Below are 27,176 nucleotides of genomic sequence, written 5' to 3'. Positions count from 1 at the left end.
GGTGACAGGCTGCCTTTGTGGCATACCGTTTCGGCACTGACTTTTCAGATGGACCTGAGAGGAAACCCCAGTGGAGACTCTATTCCAGTAGTTCCACAGGACTGATACTCAAGTCAGGTCTGTATTATGAAAGACATAAACCAATGTGCCATTGCTAGGAAGAACAGATAGAAAACAACTGTCTAGGCACATCTGCTCTGAAATTGCTCAGGATACAGAAAACCATAAATGATATAATATTTATATTACAGTATATATACTTTAGTGTATATATATTGTGCAAATATATAATATCAAGTCCTTGCAGTCAATATTTTCTATTTCTTCTGCTTGCTTATTCAGTTAACCAGTACTTTAGCTAACCAATACTACCTGGCTTGTCAAAGAGGTGATTTAATCAATTAGCTTGCATGTAAGCCAAACAAATTCCCTCAGGCACGGAGCACTTTGCTGGACAATCTGAGTCACCTCGTTGTGCAATCCATGAATAGAAAAGGGTAGAGACATTTGTCAGTCAGTCAACAAATACTCATAGTTTACACAGATTTAGCATTCACTGCAGGGAGTCACATGCATAATAATTTCATTATTTATATCCTGGCAACTGAGGATGAATAAAAATCACACCCTCAGTTACATAAACCTCTCCTTTAAATTTTTTGCACAAGTTCTGCAGTTCCTTCAAACTGCTCCACTGTTTCCATTCATATAGATCTCCAAGATCTACAAACAACTGAATTGTCTGAAAACTATCTCAGCTTATCCTCATCATATCCTTTTAGCATTTTATGGTTCTTCTAATGGAGCACCACCCAGTTTAGATAAAACTTTCAGCAAAAGTTAACAAAGACAGACTGAGGCTTCCAGAACAGTTTCATCATTTCTTTCTACAAATATAGCAGTAAAATCCAAATACCTGCTGCAGACACATTCAGATAGCACATTCAAATATGCTATAGTTTCTACACCCAAACTTTTCACCTTTCAGGGTGTTACAAAGAGCCTTTAAAGGGAATGTTTTATTTCAATTTTCGCTGTTGAGCCACCAAGCATTTGCTTCAATCTATATGCTAAAGGAGATATAGATAGTGATCCTTTTTACCCCATATACAAGAAACCCAATGAGGTCATCAGCATGGCAATCAATGGAGACTTGTTGCTGCACCTCTGCAGATCACTTTGGGTTTGTGTGCTTCCAGCTGTTGCCTCTGGCTCAGTGGTCTAGTGGTCCCCTTTCCCCACCTCCCCACTTCTCTGTCTCCCCAATTTTTCCCTTTCTCCATGCACTCCAGTCTGTGACACACTGAGGGACATGCATCCTTTCCATTGTTCTGTCAATTGGGAAACAATACCAGATCAAAAATGGTATACTGACCAGTAGGTAAGTATAGGACGATACAGGGGAACTGTTGGTGTATACAGCATCCTCTTTAGTCCTAGGAGAAACAATTGCTTTGTTTGTGAACAACAGCCAGAGGACTAGAGCTTAAGGGGCAGTGTTGTGCTAAGCCATGGCTCTGGTTTGAAAAGGCCCATCTAGCCATGGCACTCGTTGGTTGGTCCTGAAGCACGTGTCCCACTGGAAGAGAGAAGAGATGGGCACCAGGGCTTTAGTTCTCTCTTTCCCCCGTCTCATGAATTCTCACCCGAATAGGCAGAAGAAAGTGCCTGAAGCATTATCGATAAGGGGCACCAAACTATTTAAAAATCTCCATTTCTTTTGAGTTCTTCCATTCTTTTTCTAGTCACTCTTCACCAACCACAAAATACAATGAATTGGAAGTCCTGCTGTGATTTACTGCTGTGTGGTTTTGGGATGCTTTTTTTAGTAAAAAACCTGTAGCAGCCAGCTAGATAAGTAAACTGATTCAGCCAAAAATCAAATGCAAGCCACATTTCTGTTCCAAGTTGGAAATGAACATTCTGTAGTGTGACATTTGTAGACTAGTTTTCCTTTCCATACACTTTCAATATCTCCTGGTTGAATATCTCGTGACACTGACATAAGACAAAAGAAAGCTTCTGGCTCCATTTTACAAATATGAGAGGTACAGAATTATTTGGATATTCTTACCCTCGAAGAGCTGCAGCTACTTACAAACAAGGAAGAACTGCCGGATGATGTAAAGGCCAAGGGCAGCCTTGGCTGACTGTGGAGTTTCAGATCCTGGGAGGAGCGAGCAAGACAAAAAACAGAATTAGAGCCACAGACTTCAGATGAGCAGATTTCAGGGACCTGCTTGGCAGGATCTGTGGGAAATTGCCCTGGAGAGCAGAGGCCCAGAAGAGCTGGCTAATCTTCAAGGGCAGCCGCCTCAGAGCGTAAGAACAGTCCATTACAACGTTCAGACAGTTGAGCAACTGTGGCAGAAGGCCAGCATGGATGAACATGGAGCTCCTGCGTGAACTCAAACACAAAAAGAAGCATAAAGAAGATGGAAACTGAGACCAGCTACTTGGAAGGAACACAAAGATATTGCTTGCACATGTAGGAATGAAGTCAGGAAAGCCAAAGTTCAGTTGGAGCTGAAATTAGTTTGGGAGGTGAAGGGCAACAGGAAAGGTTTCTGTAAGTACGTTGATAGCATAAGGCAGGCTAAGGAGAATATGGGCTTATTGCTCAGTGGGCCGGGGGACTAGTGACAAGAGACATAGGCTGTTTTTACTAGAAAGACTTGTCCTCTGTCCTCCCAGGTTGCTGAGCTCCTAGCAGAGTCTGTGGGAGTGAATGTGGGAGTGAGGGAGCACCCACAGCACAGGAAGACAGAGTTCAGGATCACTTAACCCACTTGGACATACACAAACCCATGGGATCGGACAGGATGCATCTGGACGTGCTGAAGGTTCTGCCTGGCTGATCTCATTGTGAAGCTCCTGTCTATCACCCTCCAAAAGTCATGGCACTTGAGAGAGGTTCCTCATGACTGGAAAAAAGCAGACATCACACCTGTCTTCAAGAAGGACAAGGAGAATGATCCAGAGAAGTCAATCTCACCTCAGTCCCTGGAAAGGTTATGGAGAAAAATGTCTCAGAAGCCATTTTGAAAGCACATGAAGGATAAGAAGGTGACTGGGAGCAGCCAGCATGGGTTTTCCAAGGGCAGACCATTCCTGACCAACCTCATTGCTTTCTGTGTTGCGCTGATTGGTACCGGGGACAAGGGGAGGGCAGTGGATATTCTATACCTTGATTTCAGTCACGCTTTGACACAGTGTCCCTTAGTCTCATCACCAGTTTGGTGACATATGGGCTGGAGAAGGTAGGTGGAAAATTGGCTGGACTGCCAGAATCAAAGAGCTGTGATCAGCAAAGTCCAGCTGTTGACCAGTAATTACTGGAGGTCCCACAGGGATCAGTACTGTGACCAATACTGTTTAATGTCACCTGGATGATGGGACAGGGTGCACTCTTGGCAAGTTTGTGAACAACACCAAATTGGGGGGAGCAGTAAACATGCTGGAGGGCAGGGCTTCTATTCAGAGAAACCTGGACAAGCTGGAGAAGTGAGCTGACAGGAACCACATAAAGTTAACAAGAGCAAGTGTGAAGTCTTGAATTTGGGAGGGAGTAACTCCCTGCAGCAGTACAGGCTGGTGGCTGTTTAGAAAGCAGCTCTGCAGAAAAGGATCTGGGAGTTCTAGTAGACAACAAGTTGAACATAAGTCTGCAGGTCCAGGTAAGTGATCCTTCACCTCTGTCTGACATTTGCATTTAGAGTAGTGTGTCCAGTTTGGGCTCCCCAGTACAAGAAGGATATCCTAGATCAAGTCCAACAGGTGCCACCAAGGGGGCTGGAGAACATGACCTAAAAGGAGATTCTGAGAGTCTTTTTGATCGGAGAATACAGAGAAAATGGAGCCAGACTCTTCTTGGAAGTGTGTGGTGGTAAGACAAAAGGCAACAGAACAAGTTGGAACATGGGAAATACTGATTAGATATTAGGAAAAAAAAATTACTCTGAAGTTAGTTAAATAGTGGAACAGGTTGCCCAGAGAGACTGTGGAACCTCTATCCTTGAAGGGGTTCAAGACTCAACTGGACACAGCCCTCAGCAACCAGATCTAATTAGTCCTGTTTTGAGCCAGGGTCTGGACTAGATGATGTGATTCTATAAGTCTATGATAATTCATTGGATTTTATAAATCTGTTCCCACTCTTGGTATCCAGTTACAAAGGGACAAACTGTGAAATTCTTGTGAAGAATAAGGTCTCACTCCATACACAAAGTTTTGCTAACACTAATGGAGATAAATTGAATAATGCAAAAACTGATTCCTAAAATTAATAAAATGCGGTGTCTATAACTCTAGTGAAAAGAACCAGTCACTCCTTCTCATCAGGCTGCAACAAGTTTTCTAAAGCATCAATGTCAGCTACACTCACTGTACTAAAACCCAACAGATTCAGTTTGTGAAAAGTGATTAAGAAGTTTTACTAAAATATTAAAAATAGTGACAAAAAGCCATGCTTCTAATGTTATAGCATCTACTCCCTACAAGGCAACAGATGGAAGACTACATTTTTCTCTCATTATTGTTTAAAAGTAAAGGGACATTAGGAGTGACTGTGAAGGTCCTCATCTCCTCCTTCCTCATGTTTGTAGTGAACATCAGTGGAAATCACCAGATGACCCTAAGGAAAGAAGAACATATAAAATTACCTTAAATTTCAGATGGACATATTCAGGGTCAGTACTCTGGGACTAGATCCCATGGTAAGCCCCTCAGCAGGGCAGGAGACAAGAGTGGCTTTATGCTTCCTGAACTTAAGTTAAATTTAGAGTACTGTCCTGGTTTCGGCTGGAATAGAGTTAATTTTCTTCCTAGTAGCAGACATAGTGCTGTATTTTGGATTTAGTATGAGAAGAATGTTGATAACACACTGATGGTTTAGTTGTTGCTGAGTACTGCTTATGCTAGTCAAGGACTTTTCAGCTTCCCATGCTCTGCCAGGGGCACAAGAAACTGGGAGGGGGCACAGCCAGAATAGTTGATCCAAACTGACCAAAGGGCTATTCCATACCATATGATGCCATGCTCAGTATATAAACTGGGGGGGTGGTGGGCTGGGGAGCAGCGATCGCTGCTTGGGAAACTGTCTGGGTATGGGTCAGTGGGTGGTGAGCAATTGCATTGTGCATCACTTGCTTTGTATATTATTATTATTATCATTATTATATTGTTATTATTATCATTACTATTTTACTTTATTTCAATTATTAAACTGTTCTTATCTCAACTCAGGAGTGTGTCTCACTCTTACTCCTCTGATTCTCTCCCTTACTCTAGGGGGAGTGAACGAGCGGCTGTGTGGTGCTTAGTTGCTGGCTGGGGCTAAACCACGACAAGTATGAATGGGCTCTGATGTAAGTTTACACAACTCTCCAAAAGGCTGAGTAACACCACAGAGACACTCAGGTTGCCTATAAGCCTTCCTAAAGAATGGTCATAGTAGTGAAGACTCATGCACTCAATGCTCCTAAGCCCTGCTGGGGATAGCAGAGCTGTCCTTGTGGTGTCCCTGTGCTGGCATACCCCAGAGGGCTAGTGGACCCTTCATAATTTACAACTGCTAGGGGTGGTGGGGTGGAGGGCTCATTTTTGATCCAGAGTTGGGATAGCTAGTGTATAGTTAAAGCCTTACTATTAGCAACGTTTAGATCTACCCAACACAGGAACACACACAAATGTGCAGGCCTGAAAAAGAAACAATATTCTTTAACAAGAAATTGGGCTTCTCACCTGATTCATTTTTATTACAGGTCCAGTCAGGGTAGTGTGGGCCAAGTTAAGAAGAGGAAATCCTTTTCCTAGTTTATCTTTGGAAAGGACAAATATAAATACATTTGAATGTAATAATAAAATGCACTTGAGAAGCACCTTTCTCAAGGAACTCAATTTGGTTTGCAATTTCCCTTTAATCAGATGTCCTTGTGCCTCTCAACAGAGCTATTATTCATAATTGCTAAAAAGCAAAAAATCCTGTGAAAAAGTTGCATACAAACCTTTTAGAGTCTCTCAGCTGTCTGACACTGGGATCTGACTGCCTTTGCTCCTCTCCAGATATCTGCTCCACAAGATCTAGTTTTTGCTGTTTCCCACTCTGATTTATTCTCCATCTTCCTTTCATTTTCTTCTTTACCTGATCCTCTAATCCTGCTGGTCCCTTTTATTCTCATCTATCCCTACTTCCCTGGGTCAAGCCCTAGCTCTATTCCTATTTGCTTTTCCAAACATCTGACTTTTGCATCCCTCCCTTTCATTCTCCCATTCATTCACATGGAGACTGGTGACAAGTGGTGTCTCTCAGGGATCCGTACTGTTTAATATCTTCATCAATGACACAGACAATGGGATTGAGTGCACCCTCAGCAAGTTTGCAGACAGCACCAAGCTGAGTGGTGCAGTTGACACGCCAGAAGGATGAGATGTCATCCAAACGGACCTGGACAAGCTGGAGAGGTGGGCCTGTGTGAACCTCGTGAGGTTCAACAAGGCCAATTGCAAGGTCCTGCACCTAGGATGGGGCAACCCCCGATATCAATACAGGCTGGGGGATGAAGGGATTGAGAGCAGCCCTGCGGAGAAGGACTTGGGGGTACTGGTGGATGGAAAGCTGGACATGAGCCGGCAATATGCACTTGCAGCCCAAAAAGCCAACCACATCCTGGGCTGCATCAAAAGAAGCGTGGCCAGCATGTCGAGGGAGGTGATTCTGCCCCTCTGCTCTGGTGAGACCTCACCTGGAGTACTGCGTCCAGCTCTGGGGCCCTCAGCACATGAAGGACATGGACCTGTTGGAGCGGGTCCAGAGGAGGGCCACCAAAATGATCCGAGGGCTGGAGCACCTCTCCTCTGAGGCCAGGCTGAGAGAGTTGGGGTTGTTCAGCCTGGAGAAGAGAGGCTGCAAGAAGACCTTATTACAGCCTTTCAGTACTTAAAGGGGGCCTATAGGAAAGATGGGGACAATCTTCTTAGCAAGGCCTGTTGTGACAGGACAAGGAGTAATGATTTTAAACTAAAGGAGGATAGATTTAGACTGGATATAAGGAAGAGATTTTTTACAATGAGGGTGGTGAGGCACTGGAACAAGTTGCCCAGAGAGGTAGTGGAGGCCCCATCCCTAGAAACATTCAAGGTCAGGTTGGACGGGGCTCTGAGCAACCTGATCTAGTTAAAGCTGGTCCCTGCTCACTGCAGGGGGGTTGGGCTAGAAGATCTCTAAAGGTCCCTTCCAACCCAAAACATTCTATGATTCTATGATTCTCTTTCCTTTCTCCTCATCAATAGCTCACTTCTTTCCTCAGCAGTTGCCTCACCTCTGTTTACCTCATAGGTACCTTCTGTACTCTTCCACCTGCTTCTTTCCACCTTCACCTCTTTCTTCATCATACCTCACTCTCTGCATCCCACTGAGGTGATTTTCTACTTTGTCCTGCCTGTGGCAGCAGGTGAAGCACAAAGGCAGAGGGAGGTGATAAAGTTAGAGATGCTACCCCGATGCCCCAGAATGCAAGCATGCTTCTGCGCTTCCCCAGTCTGGGCCATTCTCTGGTCATGGCTTGACCCTGTGGTCAGGACAAGACTCAGCCATGTCTCTCTCAGCTCTGCTGCCACACTGCATCCAGTGAAAAGGAAACCCAAGCCCAGTGTTTGAAAGGGAGCCAAGACTTGCTCTGTCCCAGCCCCTGATCCAGGTGACTGAGGGACCAGGACTGAAGTCCAGCACAGAGTAGACCTGTCCAGGTGTAGCCAAATGGACAGAAAACCTCCCATAATGCAGTCTTTAATGATGGGCTCTCCCTTTTATGGTTTCAGTCTTGTCTTCACATCAACTGTGCTCAGGAACCGGCCACAATCCTTACCATTGATTACTGGGATCACTGCAGTCCGTAAAGCATAAGACAGAAAGTTCTTCACCAGTGACATCTGCTGTGAGGAGGAAAACACATTTGGTGATTATTGCCTGATGCCTATGGCATTGCAGCTTGACAGGAGAGATGGAGGGTTAGAACTGGACTGATGCAAAAATAGCAGAACAGAGCCTGGCAGATAAAATCTCAGGTAAAAAAGATCTTTTTTGGTTTAAGTTGCAGCTGAACAAAGTAAAATATACATGGCAAAGAGGTGTCAATTTTTCTCGCAGTAAGTTAAATTGAAGTCTTTTTTTTTTTCTGTATGTTAAGCACCTGGGTTGAACCCTAACTTCAGGAATTAAATCTGTTCAACCCCATTTCAGCTGCTAGGAATCAGTTCTCAGAAGTGAACTGTTCTCTGGGTGGCAAGAACTGCCTTGTCCTGGGGCTCTGTCTTATGCCACTGTGATTAGTGTCCTCCTCCCTTCATTTAAAGATGTAGTTGGGCTGAGCTGCTACAGAGTCGCACTGACCATTTCTCAGTCTACAGTGAATGATCTAAGCAGTGGCATGGTGTTTCTTTTATTCCCTATTTTTGATCCCCCTTTCTATGATATTTGTTTGAAGTAATTCAAGATAATTCCTGAAACTGAGCTTAAGCCTGACTTTGTATTCACTCCAACTGCTATGCCTACTCAAACCAGCTGTGAATTCAGGCTGGCCATCAGAAACAGCTAGAAGAGGTGCTAGCCCCATGCCTGCCTTTGTGCTGCTGGATACAGAAGTGAGCAGAATCAACTATGATGGCTTGCTAGCTCATGCAGACCCAGGCAGACATTACTCTTTGTTTCAATTAATGTTACACAGTAATAACTCCATAACATTCAGAACCTCTGATGAGGAAAAAAAACCCCAACACTCCAAGAGGTATTTCCTCTGACTGGAAAGAAAAAGAAAAGCAGACAATACACTATTTCAAAGCAGAAAGAACAGCAGCAAATGATATCCCCAAGACAGACGAAGAATTGTCCAGCAACAAGTTCAGATTAATTTATTTTATCTCTGAAGGGCTTAGCTACTTTTCCTAGGCACTGAAACCATCAACATACCTCAGAGAAGCCAGGAGTGGAGTGCAGCAGGGAGAACTGGAGCCTGAGGAAAAGAAGTAAAAGAAGAGGATTCACTAGAAAGGATGAAGGCACAAATTGTGCACACTGCTTTTAGATTCATTTGTGGAATGTCATACTGATTTCATGCTGATTCACACATTTAACTTTGCCAAAGACTCTTTGATTCCCAACAGCTTTTAATCAAAACTAGCACAACTACAAATGAGTTCTAGAATCACTGGGATCTTCCTGATACTAACCTCCTCCTACAGTCATGTGTAGTCTTGGGCTGTGACTATAAGACTTGGGAAATGAATTTTTTCTGGAATTGCCATTTCCTGCAATGGCTGAACTACACTTTGTTCATTATGATTTGAATAAATTCATATCCATTCCTAACCATTATGATTTCCTAACTTTTTCCACTGATGCCTGTAATGCATCCTCAGATCACTGTAAATATTCTTGTGTCAAAAGCTCTAAGCGAGTGGCACCATTACTTCTTAAACTTACACTGACAGGCTCTGATCACTCTAAGTCCTCTTTTCCTGTTAGGTCCAGTGACCAAAACTAAGAAAAGGCTGCTCACATTTTTCTTTAATGAAAATGCAATAGGTTAAAAAACATCATATATTCTGGAATTCTGCCCCAACTTGGGATATAGAGCTAACAAGAAGAAACACCGATGTGGGCTACTTGCCTGAAAGTCTGTGCTTCTACCCACCTGGTGCATTTAGGGAGAAAGGGGCTGTAAACCCAGCTCAACTTCAAGTGTGAATAAAATATGTTGTAAGACAGCTGAGAACACCTGTAACTGTAGGTAACCATAAAACCAGCAAGATCTAAGCAAAATCTAAAACGCTCTGAGCTTTGCTTCAAACCACAGACACCTTTCTAGTCTCATCTGTTTGATGGCATGGTGTCTGCTGTTGTAGCATGTGCCATGTAGTCTCGCTTTTCCCTTCCCCTCATGTGAAGGCATACAGAGAGCTAGTTACAGTGGTCTAGTGCAGTGTTTGCACTCTGGCAGTTCTATTTATGATGCTTGGACATGGCATGGCAGCAACATTTAGAGGGTTTCAAATAAACTACGGAACTTCATTCTCCAACACCAGCACAGGCTGAAACAGATGCCTTTAAGATAATCAATAATTTGAACATTGTCATCTGGAAAGGTATTTAACCTACAGAAAGGGGTAGTATCACGTTGCACAAGAGACATGGCTATTCCACAATATTATTATATTTCACCTGCAAGATTTAGACCAACTGGTCAAAAGTATCTTAGAGCCCCTGTGAGAAAGAAGATAACTAATTTTCTTTTTCTCATGGTGAAACAGGCACTGTCAGGCTGACACAATGAAGTTCTGTTGTGTCCTAATGTTGAGATCATTAATATTGCTTTCCGAATTTTCCCTGGTTACCTCTTCAGAAGTAATGAGATAATCAACTTCTGTTTGGTTATTGTCAGATTGGCTCTGGTACTGGCTGTCTGCAGGGAAAAAAAACAAAACAGTCTTCTGTGACTGTATACACAGATAGATACTGTCTTAGATACAGGCACAAATGCAATTGCTTTTGTGATTGGTAACACAATGTCTAAACTTTTTATTCAGTCAATACATGTAGATAGTGAAATAATTTGTGAATTTGCTGCTTTCTGCCAGCAACTGAGATTGCGTGAGCGAAGTGATAATACTGCCCTGATTGCCCCTTATCATTAGGATCATTTAAGTCCTTGCACAGCTGACATAATTGCTTCACTTTCAACCTAAAGAGAAGGCGTCTGGGGACACACTGAACTATTTTATAACAAACAAGTTAGGAAGACTGGTATCAGATAATCACATTTTTATATATTACAATTTATTCTTGAATAATCACTCAACCTCCCACATGGAAAAAAGGGCTCTCATAAGTAGCGCTCTGCACCTGCCTATTAAATTCTACAATGTGTGGTGCATGTTTCCTCCCTGTGAAATGCAACAGAACAGTGTGCATATTTGTAGCAGACCAGTATATGCTATTTTATGCTGATCTCTATGATTTTCAAAGGATCTGGAAGGTTACTGTGTGATTTGTTCAGCCCCAGCACTGAATCTTATCTTCTAGCTCATGTTACTTACTAGATTCCCTGTAAAGATGTACTGGGTGGTTGAATTTGGCAGAACAGCAAACACTTCTACACAGCTAGTGATCTGTAGGATGCATCCGTCTGCATTTAGACTGACCGCAGGTGGTGATGTAGCCATCAGCTTCAGCAGCACTGGGCACGCTGTTACGTAACTCAGAGCAATCTGTGGAATTTCAAAGAGGAAAAAAACATTGAATGCAGAGTTAAGCTTTTCTTAAGCTACAGTTTCTGTGGCTGCATCATAATCAGGTCCTATATACCAATCCTCTTGTTAATTAACCTATATTAAAAATACTTCATTTTAATTACACCAACTGAAATGACAAAATTAGCATCGCATATACTCTGAGTTTCAGAGACCACAAAACAAATGATGAAGTTTTAGAGCTACCGATATTGAACATATATAGAGAAATACTTTAAAGGCTGTTTCTGAAAAATGTATTTCAAGAGGACAGGATTAGCACTGCATGTTAAAGAAATGAGGAAAATGAGTGATTCCAGTAAAAAAAAAAAATTAATGATGCTGACGATACAAAGAATTTGGAAAAGAGGCAGCCTTCCAAAAGAGCCAATCTTTTGAAAAATAGAGAAACTCCTAGAGGATAAAACTTCAGTTTACAATGCCACAGATTCCAAATTTCATAATTTTATAGTAAATGTTGCCATTTTAGGGATTTTTAAAGCATCTCATAGTATCTTAATTTCTTGCATCACATTTATAAACTTAGCTACTCGTGACTATTACTTCCCACTCTATATAATCTCCAGTAGTCATAAATCAGGTATCTTTGCGCAGAGAAGGCAGGCTACCAACAGCAGAGATGCCATGACTTTGAACAGAAATAAAAGGAGACTGATCTCACAGATGTCTACCATTTAGTCTTTATAACTGTTTAGAGACTGAGAACAAATCCAGCACTTAAGAGGGGTAGAGAACGACGAAAGAGTAGTGTGATATAGTTAGGAAGAACATAGAGTTATGGTGGGGTAGACATGTATGTTTGAATCTCACACTAATCATAAACCAGCTCAGTTTCCTTGTCTCCCCCAAACTTCTTCAAATGAGCTAGTACACAGATAATATCCATAAGAAACATTAGCTACTGCTCTTTCTTAAAAGGTCTGCACAAGTAAAAGTACCCACCTCAGGAACAAAATCTTTGAATAAGGCGGTATTTAGGTTAAAAGTAGTAGCAAGCTGTAAACAAATGAAATAAATTAGATCATTATATCAGCTTGAAAATGAGATTTTCCTTGGGAAAAGAACATATCCTGTTTACTTTAGTTTCAGATAATCCATGTTTTGATTTAGTATTTCCTTGCCCCAGAATGATTCCTAGGGAACCCACAGTGCTCTGTGGGACAGAAGAGAGACAGATTTCTCATGGACATGTTTCAGAAGCATGTACCAGTGAACAAGCATTATTCTTTGAAAGAACAGACATGGCATCCTGCTTACTTCCTGCCTTTGGGACTGTCTTAGATGACATACATGAATCTGTCAGAGGCAGGACTCAAAAATCTCATTTGCCCTTTTGCTGCTGACCACTGTGATGATGTTCGTCAGTGCCATTTGTGTCACCAATTTTTATAAAGACCCTCTTAGCACTGTTTCAGTTAGCAAAACTTCTTGGAAACTCTAACTACTAATGCCAGTGTGGAAACAGCATTTCTGAGAGAAGTCTTGTGTGTTCTTCACCCATAGCTGAAAGCTTAGTTTCCTTGTACCTGCTCCTTGCCTCATTTTGCTGCTCTGTTAAGTCTGAGGGTTTATTCTAGCTCTCAACACAGCCAATACGTTTGTTTTGGGCCTCTATGCACCAGACTGTGGCTTCAGTACACTTTTTCCTGTCTTGCCCGTTCCTTTCCCATGTGGAATCCATGCAGAGAAAAGCTTTTTTTGTTTCTTTCTGCCACTCCTTGCGCACAAACTCTGTGATGTTCATATCTATCATTCCTTGCCTAGAACTGCCAAGAAGTTCAGACTTAGGTCTGAAGGAGACTATTTCAAATGATGACATACAGAATGAATGTCATTAATCCCACCCACCAGTGGCAGAACTGTGACCCAAATCTGTGTGAAATGGCAAACATAATGTGCTAGTTGTCTTTCCTGACTATCCGTGCTGCTGATATTTGTAATTCTATTACATGCAAATTATACTCACCTCTTTGGAGATGGTGATGTTAAAGGCACCTGCTCTGTAGTAAGCTAGTGAAGCAGACTTAAGAAAATAACTGGAGACTCCCAGGTATAGCATGGAATCACCCTGGTTTGGGAGCGCAAACAGAGCTGGCACAAAGGGAGGGTCTGTGTGATTTCCTACTGGATAGACTGTGCCCTGCAAAGAGTCATTATCAAGTATTTCTAGTTGTAAACATTTGTATCTGTCACAGTGCATTGGCAGTGGTTGAACAGAAAGAATTCTTCCTAATCTGAAGAAAAACTTGACATTACAGAAAACCTGAAGTAAGCAAATAAGTTTGTGATATGCCCTGAAAATCAGCAAATTCAGGCTCTTTTGGCAAAATACAGGAATCACAGGGAAAATCTGGCCTCCATCCTTCCAAAGTTTGAATTTGAGCATTCGAGTGTTCGGAACTGCAGCTATGAGACACACAAAAAAAAAAAAATCCTCTTGATCACAGTTTTCTTTCTCTTGTGGCAAAGACACATTTGTTAATTTAATTCTAAGGGTGACATTTCAAGAAAATCTTCAGGCACACCCCAAAGCACTGGAAGTTGCTTAGGACAGGGACACAAAGGAGCCTTTTATACCACCTAACTCTTAGCCCTGGTCCAGCTGCCAGTCCTCCAAGACCTTGTTTGGGTGCTGCACAGGTGTGGGACCTTGGTTCAGTTATACTCAGAAAATAATTTTTAAAATGTGAGAAGTTATGTGAGCTCAGGCCATGTAAGACAAGAAAAGTAAGAACAGACAGTAAGTAGCATAACTACTGACACTGTAATGGTTAGTAGCCAAAAGATTCAACAGGAAAAATACTGACATGGAAAGGTATAAAACCCTATGAAAAAAGTTGACAGTTGAAAGATGGCAACTCATAACCATCAATAATCAGCCTGTTCCAAGGACCACTGAAGATGAGTAATTTCCTGAACTGATTAATAACTGACTTACAAAGACTCAGCCGTTATCCTATCGGGGTGTCAGCATGTTAAACCTTAGCCTGTAAGTTCTGGTTACCTATAGTAGCTAATAAATAATTGCTTAGTACTTTTAAGCTATGAATATCCTGCTTGCAGAGTGTTTTTTGTGGGTGGTAAAAGTTGCTTGAACAAAATAACCAAGAGGGAGAGTTTCAGCCACAGCTCTAGCACATCTTTCTTAACTGAAGTCAGTTCTGAGAGCCATGGGGATGCTCTGAATTACAAGGACTGTTGAAGCTGCTGGAGAAGCTGGGTGTTGCTGAGCTATCTTTTGCCAACAAAGGTGAAAAATAAATAAGAAAGGAACTGCTGTGTGCTGCTCAAGGACTGTCTGTGAGAAGTCTTTTTTTTGTGTGTGACCTGTACATATACAAGATGCTGAGTCATCTCAAAACAAATGCTTTGGATTGCAATCACATTGGTGGCCATCATGGATTATGTATCACCAGTAACAGGGGAAGACCAAGCAGCAGTGGAAGAGCTGTGTATCTAAAGAACACTTCTATGCTGTTTATAAAGCACCTCTGAAGGGTTTCAACTCTGAAATAATTTAATTCTAAATAATAGCTTTGGTTAATTAACAAATGCAGTTAATTTATTAAATAAATAATCATATCTGGTTTCCAAAATAGCTCTTGACCAAAATGTCCAAATGTGTTATTGCTTTTCTAATTAAATATTGGAGAGGCTGAGTAAGACTGTAGTGAAAGAAAATGAATCAACATAAAAGAGAATCAGAAAAGCCTTAGAAAGCACACTGATATTAAAGACAAATTACCTTCAAATCCAAGTTAATGTGTGATTTGAAGACTGCTGGAGAACTAACTAGGGAATAGTCTATTTGTGCAAAGGCATCAATCTGGCTTAAGACTAGAAGAACGATGGACAAAAACAAAACAGCCGTTATTACAAAAACACATCACAAACAGTTATTGTTTAGTTAAAGGCAAAGGCATTATAGAAGTGATGAATCTGAAGAAGAAGAATGGTGGGAGAAGGAAGAAGAAAATAAAAAAAATTGTTATATGGGAAAAAGTGGGAGTATTCCCTCTGGAAAAGTCACCGATTCCTCCTGGTTTAGGCACTGTTCTCCAGTTATTCACAACTGAATACACTCCTCAGAAATCTCTCCCATGCAGTGAAAGAAGGAGTATCTAGGGCAGAGTCCCCTTTTTTGTTATGCATTTGCACAAGAGAACTAAACTCTCCTATATGGTTAGTGAAATACTGGTAAATACTACTAAATACTTTGGAAGATGACATTAGCACATTTTTACGCATATCAGTGTTGGAGACAAGGGATGTTTGTTCACAACAATAGTGGGCACTTTAGCAGACAATATGAAGACTTTTTCTGAAAGGCACTTGCATGCAACTTGAGTCTGATTGTTATTTTTGATTGGACTGTAATGTCTGTTCATATAATGACTGTATAAAAATCAGATGGTTTAAAGAGAAATGGTGAATTCACACAGCGATTATGAACTCCTCAATATGACAGCACAGCTTGGAGTGCCCTTGAGCCTGAAGTGTTTAGGTATGTGCTGCATAAGGAAATGTTCTTGATGACCATGACTTTCAGTAATATTTGCCACTACTTGGCACATAGCAGGTATAGGCCATTTTAAGAAAAATAAAAGTCTACTTACCCTGCTTCTGAATAGCAGAGCAGATAATAGAAACATGACAATGCAAAGTGAAGAAGGGGAACAAACTCTCTGACCTGAATTATATAACTTAGGTAAATTAAACGAATTTGAATTGGTGAAAACTACAAGTATTCGTAGTCTTGGGAAAAAACAACAACAACAACAAAAAAGAAAAAAAAAAAGAAAAGCTGTGGGATTTATTATAGAAGTGCAAATCATATATATATGCTTTTTGGACAACGATATCTATTGTCTTCATGTCTCCACAAAAGTGACACAGGAATTGTTACTGGTGTGAGAAGAAGCAATGCTTACTGTGACACTGTCTTCCTGCAGCAGCTTGTTATCTCACTGAACTCAAGTTCAGAACAAGATGTGCTAAGTTTACGAGATCTTACAGGAATGTTTGCTAGCTCTTCAGTGGATTACTGCTAACTCAGGTTTTCTTATGTCCACAGTACCAAGAGCATAAAGGATCAGCATGAAAATGTTCATCTCAAAAATCTAAGGAAATAACACAGGTCAGCTACAACAGACTGAAAGATTACAGGTGACCTGCTATGGACACAGAAGAAATCTGAATATTGTATATAAGGTGTATGCAAGAGATTTCTAGGGTGGAGTCTGGAATAGGTTAAGGTACAGAACAATAGCTGTATTTTATTTCCTTTACTTTTTTTGTACTGTGAACACAGGAATGGTTTGGTGTCTAATAAAAAAGGCTACAATTTGATCACTATGAAAATTACTTAAAAAAAAGCTGTTATCAACAACTCACCCTTATGCTTTCTTAGCTCTGCATCCATCATTTGGATTTTGTATTTGATATATAGGCATAGCTATATGAAAAGAGAGACAAGTCAGTAATGTAAGGGCTGTATTTCAACTCCTCCCTTCACTAGCTGAAACCATCTTTGCAAACTTACATTTTTATCCAATTTGGTGTGAATGGGCTTCTCAAGATAACCAGACAGAAAGCTGTGGATCCAGCTGGAGGAAAGGAAATGAACACAATGACTTTTTACCATGGATTGAAATCTTTGAAATATAAAATCTGGCAGATGGGGATGTCAATGTCATTTATATTAATGAGATGCAATTACAGCGATATAGGTAGACTGTGCAGTTGACTGTTTTTATTAATTTGTGAGTCTCAGACAAATGCGAGGGGGTCTCAGGCTTATAAGAGCTATTTAGAAGGTAATATGCAAAGTAGTGAGTGTGCATGTTAATGTGTTGATAAACAATACTCAATTAAGCCACATTTTGTCTTTGAGTAAGACAAAAAAATTTTCTAGAAAATCAAAATGAGGAAAACTACAAGCATTGTTTCATATTATCTTTTGAAAGTTTTATTCTGAAATTGTAGGTCAGCTTGTCAAAAGGCATAATCAGTCTAGACCACCTTCATATCTACAAACCTCCATTTGCAATCCTGTATTCTTCAATATGCCCAAATGGCATTTTTTTCATATGCAGTATGTTTAGTCAGCTCATTTGTTGGCACATGCACAAAGAAGCATGGATTAACCCCGCTTCACACACTCAGCAAAGGATCCTGATTTTGAAAACAGACCTTTAACAATCTATTTTCATAGACTTCAGTAGTTAGTCGTATCCTGTAACTGGATCCCTAAAACTCAAAATTTGAAAAGCGGCCCTTATGCTACAAACCCTACTGCTTCCCAGAGAGTAATTAGAAAATCTACTGTACATACCTAGATCCTCCATTTAAGTTGACTTTTACACTATTAATGCTCAGCTGGCAATTGTGTAGCAACATGGACAAGTGGCCTGTGCTATCCCTTGACACTTTGAAGATAACTGCAATAAACAGTCCTGAGATGGATACAGTAATTCCTCCTTGGTTTTTGCTGCTCAGAGAAAAAAAAATCAAACTCAGTCAAGGAAACATCTGCTTTGAGGGAACAATTTAAGAAACTACCTGTAAATCAAGTTTGAAAGGACTTTTTGCTTCTATTATCTAGAATGAAGAATGGGTTTTCTAGGGATTAAAGTAGATTAGGGACATGCATGGTATTCAAAAACAGATTAAATGCATGAGTTTCCAGGACATGATTTTTCCAGTGTTGTGCAGGATTTGACAAGTTTGCAAAAATGTGACAATTCCACAGCAACACAAGACATTCCAGTCCTTCATGACAGATCACCCCAAAGGCCTCTGGGACTGCAGCAGCAGAAGCCAGTTAGCTAATAAATATATAACCCAGTGGCTCTCAACTTCGCAATTGTTCCACTTTCCTCTTTCCTGTAACAATTTTCAATAACCCTTTAAAATGTATGCATTCCTCCATTCTTTGTCCTGCCCCAAACCCATTCAGTCTCCTTTCTATAAAAATCCTTTCTAAGACCCCAACAAAAATATCCTTATATCTAAATTCCAGCCAATTTAGGTATTAGGACTACAGTTAGGAGTTGTAGAAGCCGTACACCAACCAAGCAGTATACAGAGAGCTGAATAGATGTTAGAATAGCCTTATAAAAACCTCATTTACCATAACAGAACTGGCACCAAAAGCATCACTTTTCACCCCTTCATCCTGATTACTCAGGTTTTCTTTTCCCAGGCATTACTATAGTGGCTGCGTAGTACGTGTACCATGCTACGGAGAAAGAGCCCAGCCCAGTATGAAGCTCAAACCATGAGTCTCTCAGCTTTCCTCTTTATCTTTCAGGCTAAGCAAAAATCCTGGGGAAAGAGGTTGTAATCCTGAAAGATAAATCTTAACCCAGCCCCAAAACATAGACTACCCCTGACCAAACCAGTGAGTAGTATTGCCAGTCACAAAGTCCCTCCTGCCACAACTACCATTTTCAACCCCACCTTTCAGTCCGTTTATGTGCATTAAATGGCTATTTGGAGGAAGCACCACTCTTCGGACCCTCATCTTCCAGTCCCTAACCAAACTCCCATCCCACAAGCCATTAGGAAAAACATTTTCCCAAGGAGGGTTGTGTAACACTGGGACAGGTTACTTGCAGAGGTTGTGGCATCCCCATCCTTGGCTAACCAACACCACTAGACAGCTGACCTGATCTAGTCTAGTGACTGCTCTGTTTTGAGCAGGAGGCCCGACAAAATGACTTCCAGAGATCCTTCCAACCTAGGTTTACCCATACTTCAGTGACAGGGACCATCGCAAAAGGATCTCAGCCCTCCCCCTGCCTTTTTGGGCTGCCCGGGAGATAGGGAGAAGCCCAGCTACTTAGGTCCTCTGTTCCTGCATCCTTATATATGTTCTTCTTCAGGAGGAATCCTGATTCACTGATGCAGGGTCTCAGCTCCAGGCCTCCAGAAGCAAAGGGCCTGCCAGGAGATTTTGTGACTGGCAGAGTGGTCTGGGACACAGTGGAGAGGAAGGCTACAGTGAGAGCTGGAAACACAAGGATAACATTATCACAACTAAAAAGCTGTGATAAGACCCATCTTACTGACCCTGGAAACAGCCCAGGAGGGGTGGGTTGTCAATGGTCTCCCTTGGAAAGCTTATTTTCAGCTAGCCCCTCTTAGTCTGCTATGCTGAAAGCAACATGTAGGACTAGGGAACGGAGGAGATGAAAAGACATATTCTGCATCTGTCTAAACCTACAGCCATTCACAAAAGGTCATATTGAACAGAGCAGTACAGATTGTTCCTTCTGCCCCTCAAAAAGGCCAGAAAATCCCTTCACCCCCTAAAGTCCACCAAAGCTGGCTTTGACCACCTCCACCATGATCTGCTCCACCAAATCCCGCATACCAGCTCCCTGCCTCCCTTGCTGTCTGTGAAGTCTTTGGAGTTTTATACATCTGGAGTTGCTCCAGATTATGCCCAGGTCCTTATCCTTCAGCAAGAGGGACAGGTGGCTTCGTGTTTGGGAACAGCTGATTTGCTCTGCTGAACACAGTATCCTTTTCCTCACAATACTGGTATGACAGAAGGAACAACAGACAGGTGGAGGGCACAGTGACAGCAGTTTCCAGCCACCAGTACTGAGACTGAATGCAGAACTGCATGTCCGTGCTCCTTTGAGCTCATGACATGCTGTGAAACTTGCAGCCTGCTGATCCATCTCGCTGTACGATCTGGTGCACAAATAGAGCAATGCCTACTGCTGTTACCAGTTACTCCATTTACCCAAATTGTAGACATTAGCACCTTGCAAACTTTTCTGATATCCCAGAAGTTTTAGCCCTCCCCTTGCCCCCAAGAAAATCTAGAATATCATATTAAAATTCTATAGCAAAAATGCTGAGCTAAAAAAGTGGAAAAATCAGTATGCAATCATGTCGTTAAAGACAATCTCATACTGCACAGACTCATGAAGCTGTCAGCTTTCCATGGTGACCCAAATTCTGGAGTTTCCGAAGTTCTGAATGTTTGGCATTGTGACAGCGCCCTTCTTTTAATAGGAGTGCTTTGGAAGACAATATACACTGTACCAGCAAATAGACAATTAGCTATAGAGTCAACCTTCCAGTTATACTGTACAAAGAAAGCAACAAATGTGGCCACTGCAAACTCTGTGGTCCTGAATATTCATGTAATATCACGTAATATACAGTCTGGACAAATTAAGCATGCTAACAGGTGTCTGACCTGATACTTCCCAAAGAGACAACCTGTGGGGTAGAATAATTAAAAAGAAGAAAAAAGGAAAAAAAAGCATGTTTCCATCTTAAGAAGTTTAGTCAAATAGATTGTTGTTAAATGATAAAGCATATCTGACCTGAAAAATAATAATTACCAACTAGATTTCTGAATTTCGTTTGCAATCCTTCTCCCAGTACTGTCCCCTGGACCTGCATTGCACTGTACAATACTTACAGCAGCCATGTGTTCATTCTCCAGTCTGCACTGATCATAGCAGAAGCATGTGCCACTGACAGACTAATGCCAGTGCCAGGAATAAAGGAAGCAGAAGTTTCTGGGAAATCTACAGCATTAATTCTGAGCCTACAGAATACAGAAAGGGTGATATTAGACTGCATGTCAAAAGAGTAAAAAGGATCACTGAAAACCCTTCTGCTATAAAAGGCAAAGTCTATGCTTCGGTAAAAGAATTTCTCAGAAATTACTGACCCTTGTATATTTTAGGAAGGAAAGACACCTGTACCATTACACTTAGTAGCATCCTTGGAAAAAGAATCCTTGATACCTGCCCAGGGAAAAAAGGATGCTTGGCCAAAAGAGAAACCTCCCCTTGGGAGAAAAACAAACTCCTTAAAGTGAAATGTGCTTGCTGGGGGCAAATAAGTCTGTGTGTTAAACCCAGATGCTACATCTATAAACAAATCCAGGTTGTCTGAATGCTAGCATTTGCTGATGAACATCAAAGTTTCTCTTCTCCCATTCTGTATCCCCTCCCTTGCCTTAGCAAAGGGCTCTGGAGAGGATCCCTTTTTCTAAATAAAGCTTACTTGAAGATTTCTCTGCCAAAACAAATGTTTCTGATACTCAAGGATATTGTCTTGCAAATGGGTGTATTGAATTGAGCTGAACATTGTAAAGATATCAGCTGTAATCTTATCATGTAGTACACATTCCATTGTTTCCTGATATCTGTTAGAGATCTCTGAAACAACTGCCTTTAATCTACTTTCCCCAGGGCAGAAGGCACCAGCTACTTTTTGTTAAAATGACCATAATTTTCCAATAACATTTTGGGCAGCAGTAAAGCTGCCTTTAGTAACCTTGTTTGCAGTGAGCTAAAATCAGATTATCCACTGGGAAGATGGCCAATTTCAAGAACTATGGTTGGGAAAATGAATCGGGGTTTTGAAGATCATATAATAATTTAGGTTGGAATGGGACCTCAGGAGATTTTCTCGTTCAACCCCCTTCTCAAAGCTGGGCCAACTCAGGGGCCCTGCCTGCTTGAGTCTTGAACACATCTAAGGACGGAGACTCCCCAGCCTCTTCAGGCCCTTGTTCTGGTGCTCCCTCACATTTTTTCCTAACTTCTAATCGGAACTTTTCTTGATGTAACTTATGCCTGTTGCCTGTGATCCTTTCACTGTGTACCTCCAGGAAGAATGTGACTCCATATTCTCTATAATCACCACCCAGCAGAGAGTGGAAGACATACAGCAAGACACACACACCTCCACCCCCATAGTCTCTTCTTCTCCAGACTGTCCAAACACAGCTCTCTCAGATGTGCAGGGATTAAAGTTGCCAGGATGGTATAACACAATGAAGCCTGCTGGAAAGCAGGCTATTAGGAAAATATTAGTTATAGATAAAGGATGCAGGCCCAGCAGAAAGTACATGAAATCTCCCAGATTGGTATTTCTTGCTATGGGTAATTTGTAAGGAAAAGGAAGTAAAATGCTACTGAGTAGCAGAGCTTGGCTTGATAGCAATATTAAAAGACCAGAAGTTTCTGTTTTTCTGTTTATTGCCTATTGGAAAAGCTTTAACTGGAAAATGGGATTGAAGGCTGTAGAAAAACCTTTTATATTAGTCTCCTTATTTGGAGAAATTGAACTCTATAAACCTGTTTTTCTACTGGCTGCTCCTGGTACAATGATTTTCCTCAGCAGGAAAGAGGTATTGAGCCCTATGCAATCAAAATGCTGATTTACCATTGTAAATCCATTCAAAAAGATTCTGTAAAAGTCATCTTCCTGCCATATCAGCCCAGATACACCGTCCCCCTGCACACATTTTCATCTTATCCCTTTGTCTGCTTTTTCTCATCAAACACAAACAAATTACTTTCACTGCTACAGGTCCTTCATAGTAGCAGACTGTTAATAACACTGGTTCTTCCCTCTTTCCTACCCATTTCCCCTGCTGTGTCATAGCTATGCTGATGCCTGCCTTGCCCCCAACTCTGAGACAAACCAACTAAAAAAAGCCAAGGTGCTCCTTCAGAAGCTTTCTAAAGCTCATCTCTGAGTGTGGTAGAAGGAAGTACATCTAAAACAAATCAGTGTTTGGGCAGTGGGAGCAGAGTTAGATGAACCATTAAAACTTTACACTGAACAACAACAACAAAAAAAGGCTGCATAATTATTACTATGCAGTAACTACAATAAGATGCTTCAACCTAAAACTCTGAAATGTATTTCCTTTACTTACCTTGAAATTACATAGTTGACCTTAATAACTGAGAAGCTCTCCTGCCCGCTCCAGCTTGGGAAGGTCTCTTTCAATATTGCTTGCTTCAGGAGCTCCATCCCAATCCTCCTGCCTACAAGGGGACAGAGGAAAGCACATGGCTTGCAGATTGGATTCAGGCACCCAAAGGTCCAGATATACTGCCAAATAATTTACACACTTTCAACATAGTTCATAAAAACCTCTGATTCTTAAATCCTTACCTAGACCTCCTTCCAACCACTTATACACCCATTTATAACTTCTATTAGTCTCACATACGAATCGTTTAACCAAGATCATCTCGTCCCTGAGTTGTGCTTTATATTCTAGAACTCTTGTCAGGTTTCTGAAACTGTTATTCTTCCTTCACTTCACTGACAATGTGGAAAGCCTTGGGAAATGCTTGGTCATCACCATTACCTCGGATTGTCTCATACCTGTTGAATGAAAAAGCCAGATAAGAAGTAGCAAGATGACTTCTATATGTAGTGTTTACTTATGGAAAAAGTGTGATATATGCATCTGAAGTGCTGGTATGTCAAATGCGGAACTATCTGGATTGTTGCTTGTGTACAGGAAGTTGTTTGAGGTTTAAAGACAATCCTTTTAAATGGTTTCTTCCCATTTCTTCCAGAGTACGTACATTTTGCCACTGCACCTACAGGCTGCTGCAGATCTCTGACTTATTTCCTTACCTTCTCTCCTTGCTATAAGGAATCCCTAGTTCTTGAATGCTTCAATGGTACTTGTGCATTGATAATACACACAGGCCCTATCATCAACAAACAGAACATCTTTAAATCCCAAATTCCTTGTGTCTTCCTTCTTTTTGCTCATCTTTGATGAATACATTGCTACAACTTTAATACTGAATGATGTCCTGCTTTCAGATATTTTTACCATGAGTTTTTTTAGCTTTTGGCCTCACAGTTGCTGAATACAAAATATCTATTTTTTTCTCCCCCAGACTTCAGTGTATTAGAAAAGTGAAGAATTGAAATCAATGATAATTCAACACTAGAATACCTTTCTATAAAATGCATCTTTTATGAAGGAGAGGTAAGTTACGATTCCCTGGGAATTCCTGCTTCCAAAGTAAAATACAGGCTCTGACTGAAATAACTTAAAGCTGTCTTACAACTGTCAGTGAAGGCAGCCAGTGATCCCAGGTGTAATTTCCCTGAAGTGCTTGCAGCAGGCAGGCAGCATTCAGGCAGGATCTATTGCCTCAGCCTTCAAATCTCATATTAAGGGGAAAGACATGACAGGCACCATGCTCTTCAAATACAAGAAATACCTTTGGGTTAATGTCTATTCTTATGCAGAGGTGTATAAACTTAGTCTGTTTGTTCAGCACTTGAAGGCCATGCTGAATGTCACAAAAACCGCTGGGCTCACACTAAGAAATACCAGGTTGAATTCTCATTTCTAAAGGCGTGAGAGATCCCTAGGGAGCGATTTCTCCTGTGTGTCGTAAAAAGATATGGAGATCAGTTCTGGTTTGGGTGACTGATGTTTGCCCTGCACTTCTCAACTCCTCAAAAGCCTTTAAAACAATGGTCATACAGAGAAATAAGTGGACCTGATCCTTGCTTTCATCTCGAAGGCATAAACTCTGAGCTTCTACTTTTCATCTCGCAAGTCCATTGTTTACCTGTCAGCATGTTCAGTACATAAATGACGATTAATCCTTAGCATGACCCAGCCTTTGTTGAATTTGTGCCTTGTTAACCTTTATTATTAATATTAATTCTGTAAACAATTGAAATTATATTGTGTGCCCTCCACACCCATGGAGTAAGTCTTAGGTAAGAGACAGTGAAAGTTAGTATGAATAGAAAGAGTAAGGAAAATACATTGTGGAAATTGTTGATATTCTGTTAAGGGGCAGAATTATGGCAGACAGTTACTAGGTTTTTTTTGAAAGAATGGCACATGCAGATGCTATCCCATGTCAAACGGAGGAATGAGAGTGAAGGTGTGCAGCTACATGGCTGTTCCAAAGTTGTAAGCTTTTTTCCCCAATTATGTCTTATTATCTTCAATTAAATGTATGTTCCATCAGGTTTTTGAAACTTTTAAAAAAGGAGCAATTATATGACAATCTCATTCTGGTTCTAAGAAAGTAAATCAATACGAGGAATGTAGTAGAAACACTGTTGGACTGTAGCAGAATGCAATCAGCAATGCAAGGATAAATTCACACCTGGGGTGCACAAAAAGGAAGGAAATAAGTGAGAGAAGAAACGAAGGATGTTCCCGGTGTGAGGTGACAAAAGGAGTTTATTCTATTTCAGTATTTAAGGAGCTTGTTTCTACACTGCACCTTTACTAAGGAACTATATTCTGTGCATAGAAGTATTTACCATAAATTAACTTCTGGCAATGTTAGACATACCGTAGTCCAGCCCCTTCTGAGTAATTCTCACTTTAAGACCAGGATTAGCCTCAAGCCGCAAGGACAGCCAACACAGCAGGAAGGAATACCATGTCTTTAGCATCTTCTCACCTTTGCCACAGGGACCTGTTAACAACAGTTATGATGCAAACATGATCATAAATGATGCATACCATGAGTTGCCAAAAAATCTGTATCCATCGCTTCCCTCAATCAAACAGGGACAAGGGTGGATGGTCAAGAGAGGTTTAGCCAGTGATTTTACTGCACAAAGCAGTCAGTGTGGTAGCAGACACAGATTTCTGATTACTTGGATAGCACTTCGGTAGGCATTAGCTGTTGGTGAGACTGAATGGTTCTGCTCCACTACTCTAGGCTTTCCCCACACCCATGTCTTGGCTGGTTTATTTTACTTTCTGTCCTATCTCCTCCAGAGTGAATATGACAGGGCAATCCCAGCCAAGGAGGAGCTGGTCTGTCTGCCTATAGACCACCACTCTTCCTATATACACACCCCCTAGGATATATTGGATTTGGGAGTCCAAAAGATTTTCAACTAAATCAGCTGGCCCAATAAAATACAGTAGGCCTCCCTACAAAACTTGCCTCCCTGTTACACACAAACCTCTGACTTAAATGGTTGCAAATCCAAGATCTACATAGTAGTACCTCATAAAATACTGCTCTTTGGTGGCTTTCTGAACTGTAAGACAGACAAAATGCATTATCAATATTGCCCTGATACCAGTTTTCTGACGAATCCTTACAAAGTTACCCCAAGACACTATGCAAGAAAAAGTGGTTTCAGGGAAAAAACATTCTGAAAACAATCCATATTGTGACAAATTTTGAAAATCACACTTTTAATTGGTCGTTCCATCTCTAGTTCTTATGCCTTTTTGGTTTTCTCTATTTTAAGCAACTCAAAACAAGTAATTCCTTTAAGGTAGCAATGCTATATTATGCAGAAGAGGCAGTTAGAGTCACAAATCTTAAGCCTTTTCCAGGAAGTGTCCTAGCTTTTCCTGCAAACATACCACTTTCTATCCTGATTATTAAGGGTCAATTAAAAATCAATATAAAACCAGACAGACAGATTTTTCTGTCATTAAAGTACACAGATATTTACTACATATTTATTTAGCAGGATTGCTAGAAGCATTGATGCAGGTGAGGTACCTCATTCTCATTGAATTTCATTCCCATTGAGGAACAGAAAACGACAATCTTAGTCACTACTGTGCTTTGTAGCTAATATGTTCTTGTTTGGATCTTAAATGTATGCCAGGTGAGAAGTAGAAAAAACAAACAACAACTGAACTGCCACGGCAGTAAAAGACAGAATCATTTCATATTGCTTTCTCAAACCAACAGGGCTGATATTCTTGGTTTCACCAAAGCCCCAAGCCTCTGTCAGATGCTAGGATTGATTGTACAGGGTTAGTCAGATGACTGAGACAGAGCTAAGGAGATTGAAATTGTCAGCTGCCTGATAGTCTAAATCAGAGCTGCCAATTGCATTGTTGATGACAATAGATGGCAGACAAATTGCTCTGATTTTTATCTTCAGCAACTGAGCATGCACCAAGCAATTCCTTGATGTAAATCATTCTCTTAATTCTTTTGTCTTCTCAGAGATAGTGTATTCAAGTTAAGTTAAGCTGAAAGATGAAAAACTCCTTTGTTTCAGTCTGTGTACCTGTCTCACCCTAATGAAGTACTCCACTTACCAGTCTGTAGATACCACAT

General features: G+C 41.0%; 1 protein-coding gene across 1 annotated transcript; it reads right to left on the bottom strand.

Annotated features, from left to right (window-relative positions):
• Positions 1 to 4,555: 4,555 nt before the first annotated feature.
• On the bottom strand, positions 4,556 to 27,176 carry LOC142592950 (BPI fold-containing family C protein-like). Its single transcript, XM_075705744.1, has 16 exons — positions 27,158 to 27,176; positions 25,428 to 25,553; positions 23,009 to 23,120; positions 20,750 to 20,878; positions 17,639 to 17,797; positions 16,847 to 16,910; positions 16,699 to 16,759; positions 15,050 to 15,141; positions 13,271 to 13,444; positions 12,247 to 12,300; positions 11,092 to 11,262; positions 10,390 to 10,457; positions 8,966 to 9,008; positions 7,866 to 7,932; positions 5,743 to 5,819; positions 4,556 to 4,633 (listed from the first exon to the last, which is right to left on the bottom strand). Exons 1-16 carry the CDS (start codon positions 27,174 to 27,176, stop codon positions 4,556 to 4,558), a joined length of 1,494 nt encoding a protein of 497 aa, XP_075561859.1.

This window comes from Pelecanus crispus, chromosome 1 (genome assembly GCF_030463565.1).
Source record: "Pelecanus crispus isolate bPelCri1 chromosome 1, bPelCri1.pri, whole genome shotgun sequence".
NCBI lineage: Eukaryota > Metazoa > Chordata > Aves > Pelecaniformes > Pelecanidae > Pelecanus > Pelecanus crispus.
The sequence above is the reverse complement of the archived record's forward strand: the minus strand, read 5'-3'. Positions and strand labels throughout refer to the sequence as shown.

Coding starts and splice junctions, on each gene's coding strand:
- LOC142592950 (XM_075705744.1), bottom strand. Junction 12,301..13,270: donor ACATCACCATCTCCAAAGAG/GTGAGTATAATT, acceptor ATTTGTTTACAG/CTTGCTACTACTTTTAACCT. Junction 10,458..11,091: donor ACATCTTTACAGGGAATCTA/GTAAGTAACATG, acceptor TTTTCCCTGCAG/ACAGCCAGTACCAGAGCCAA.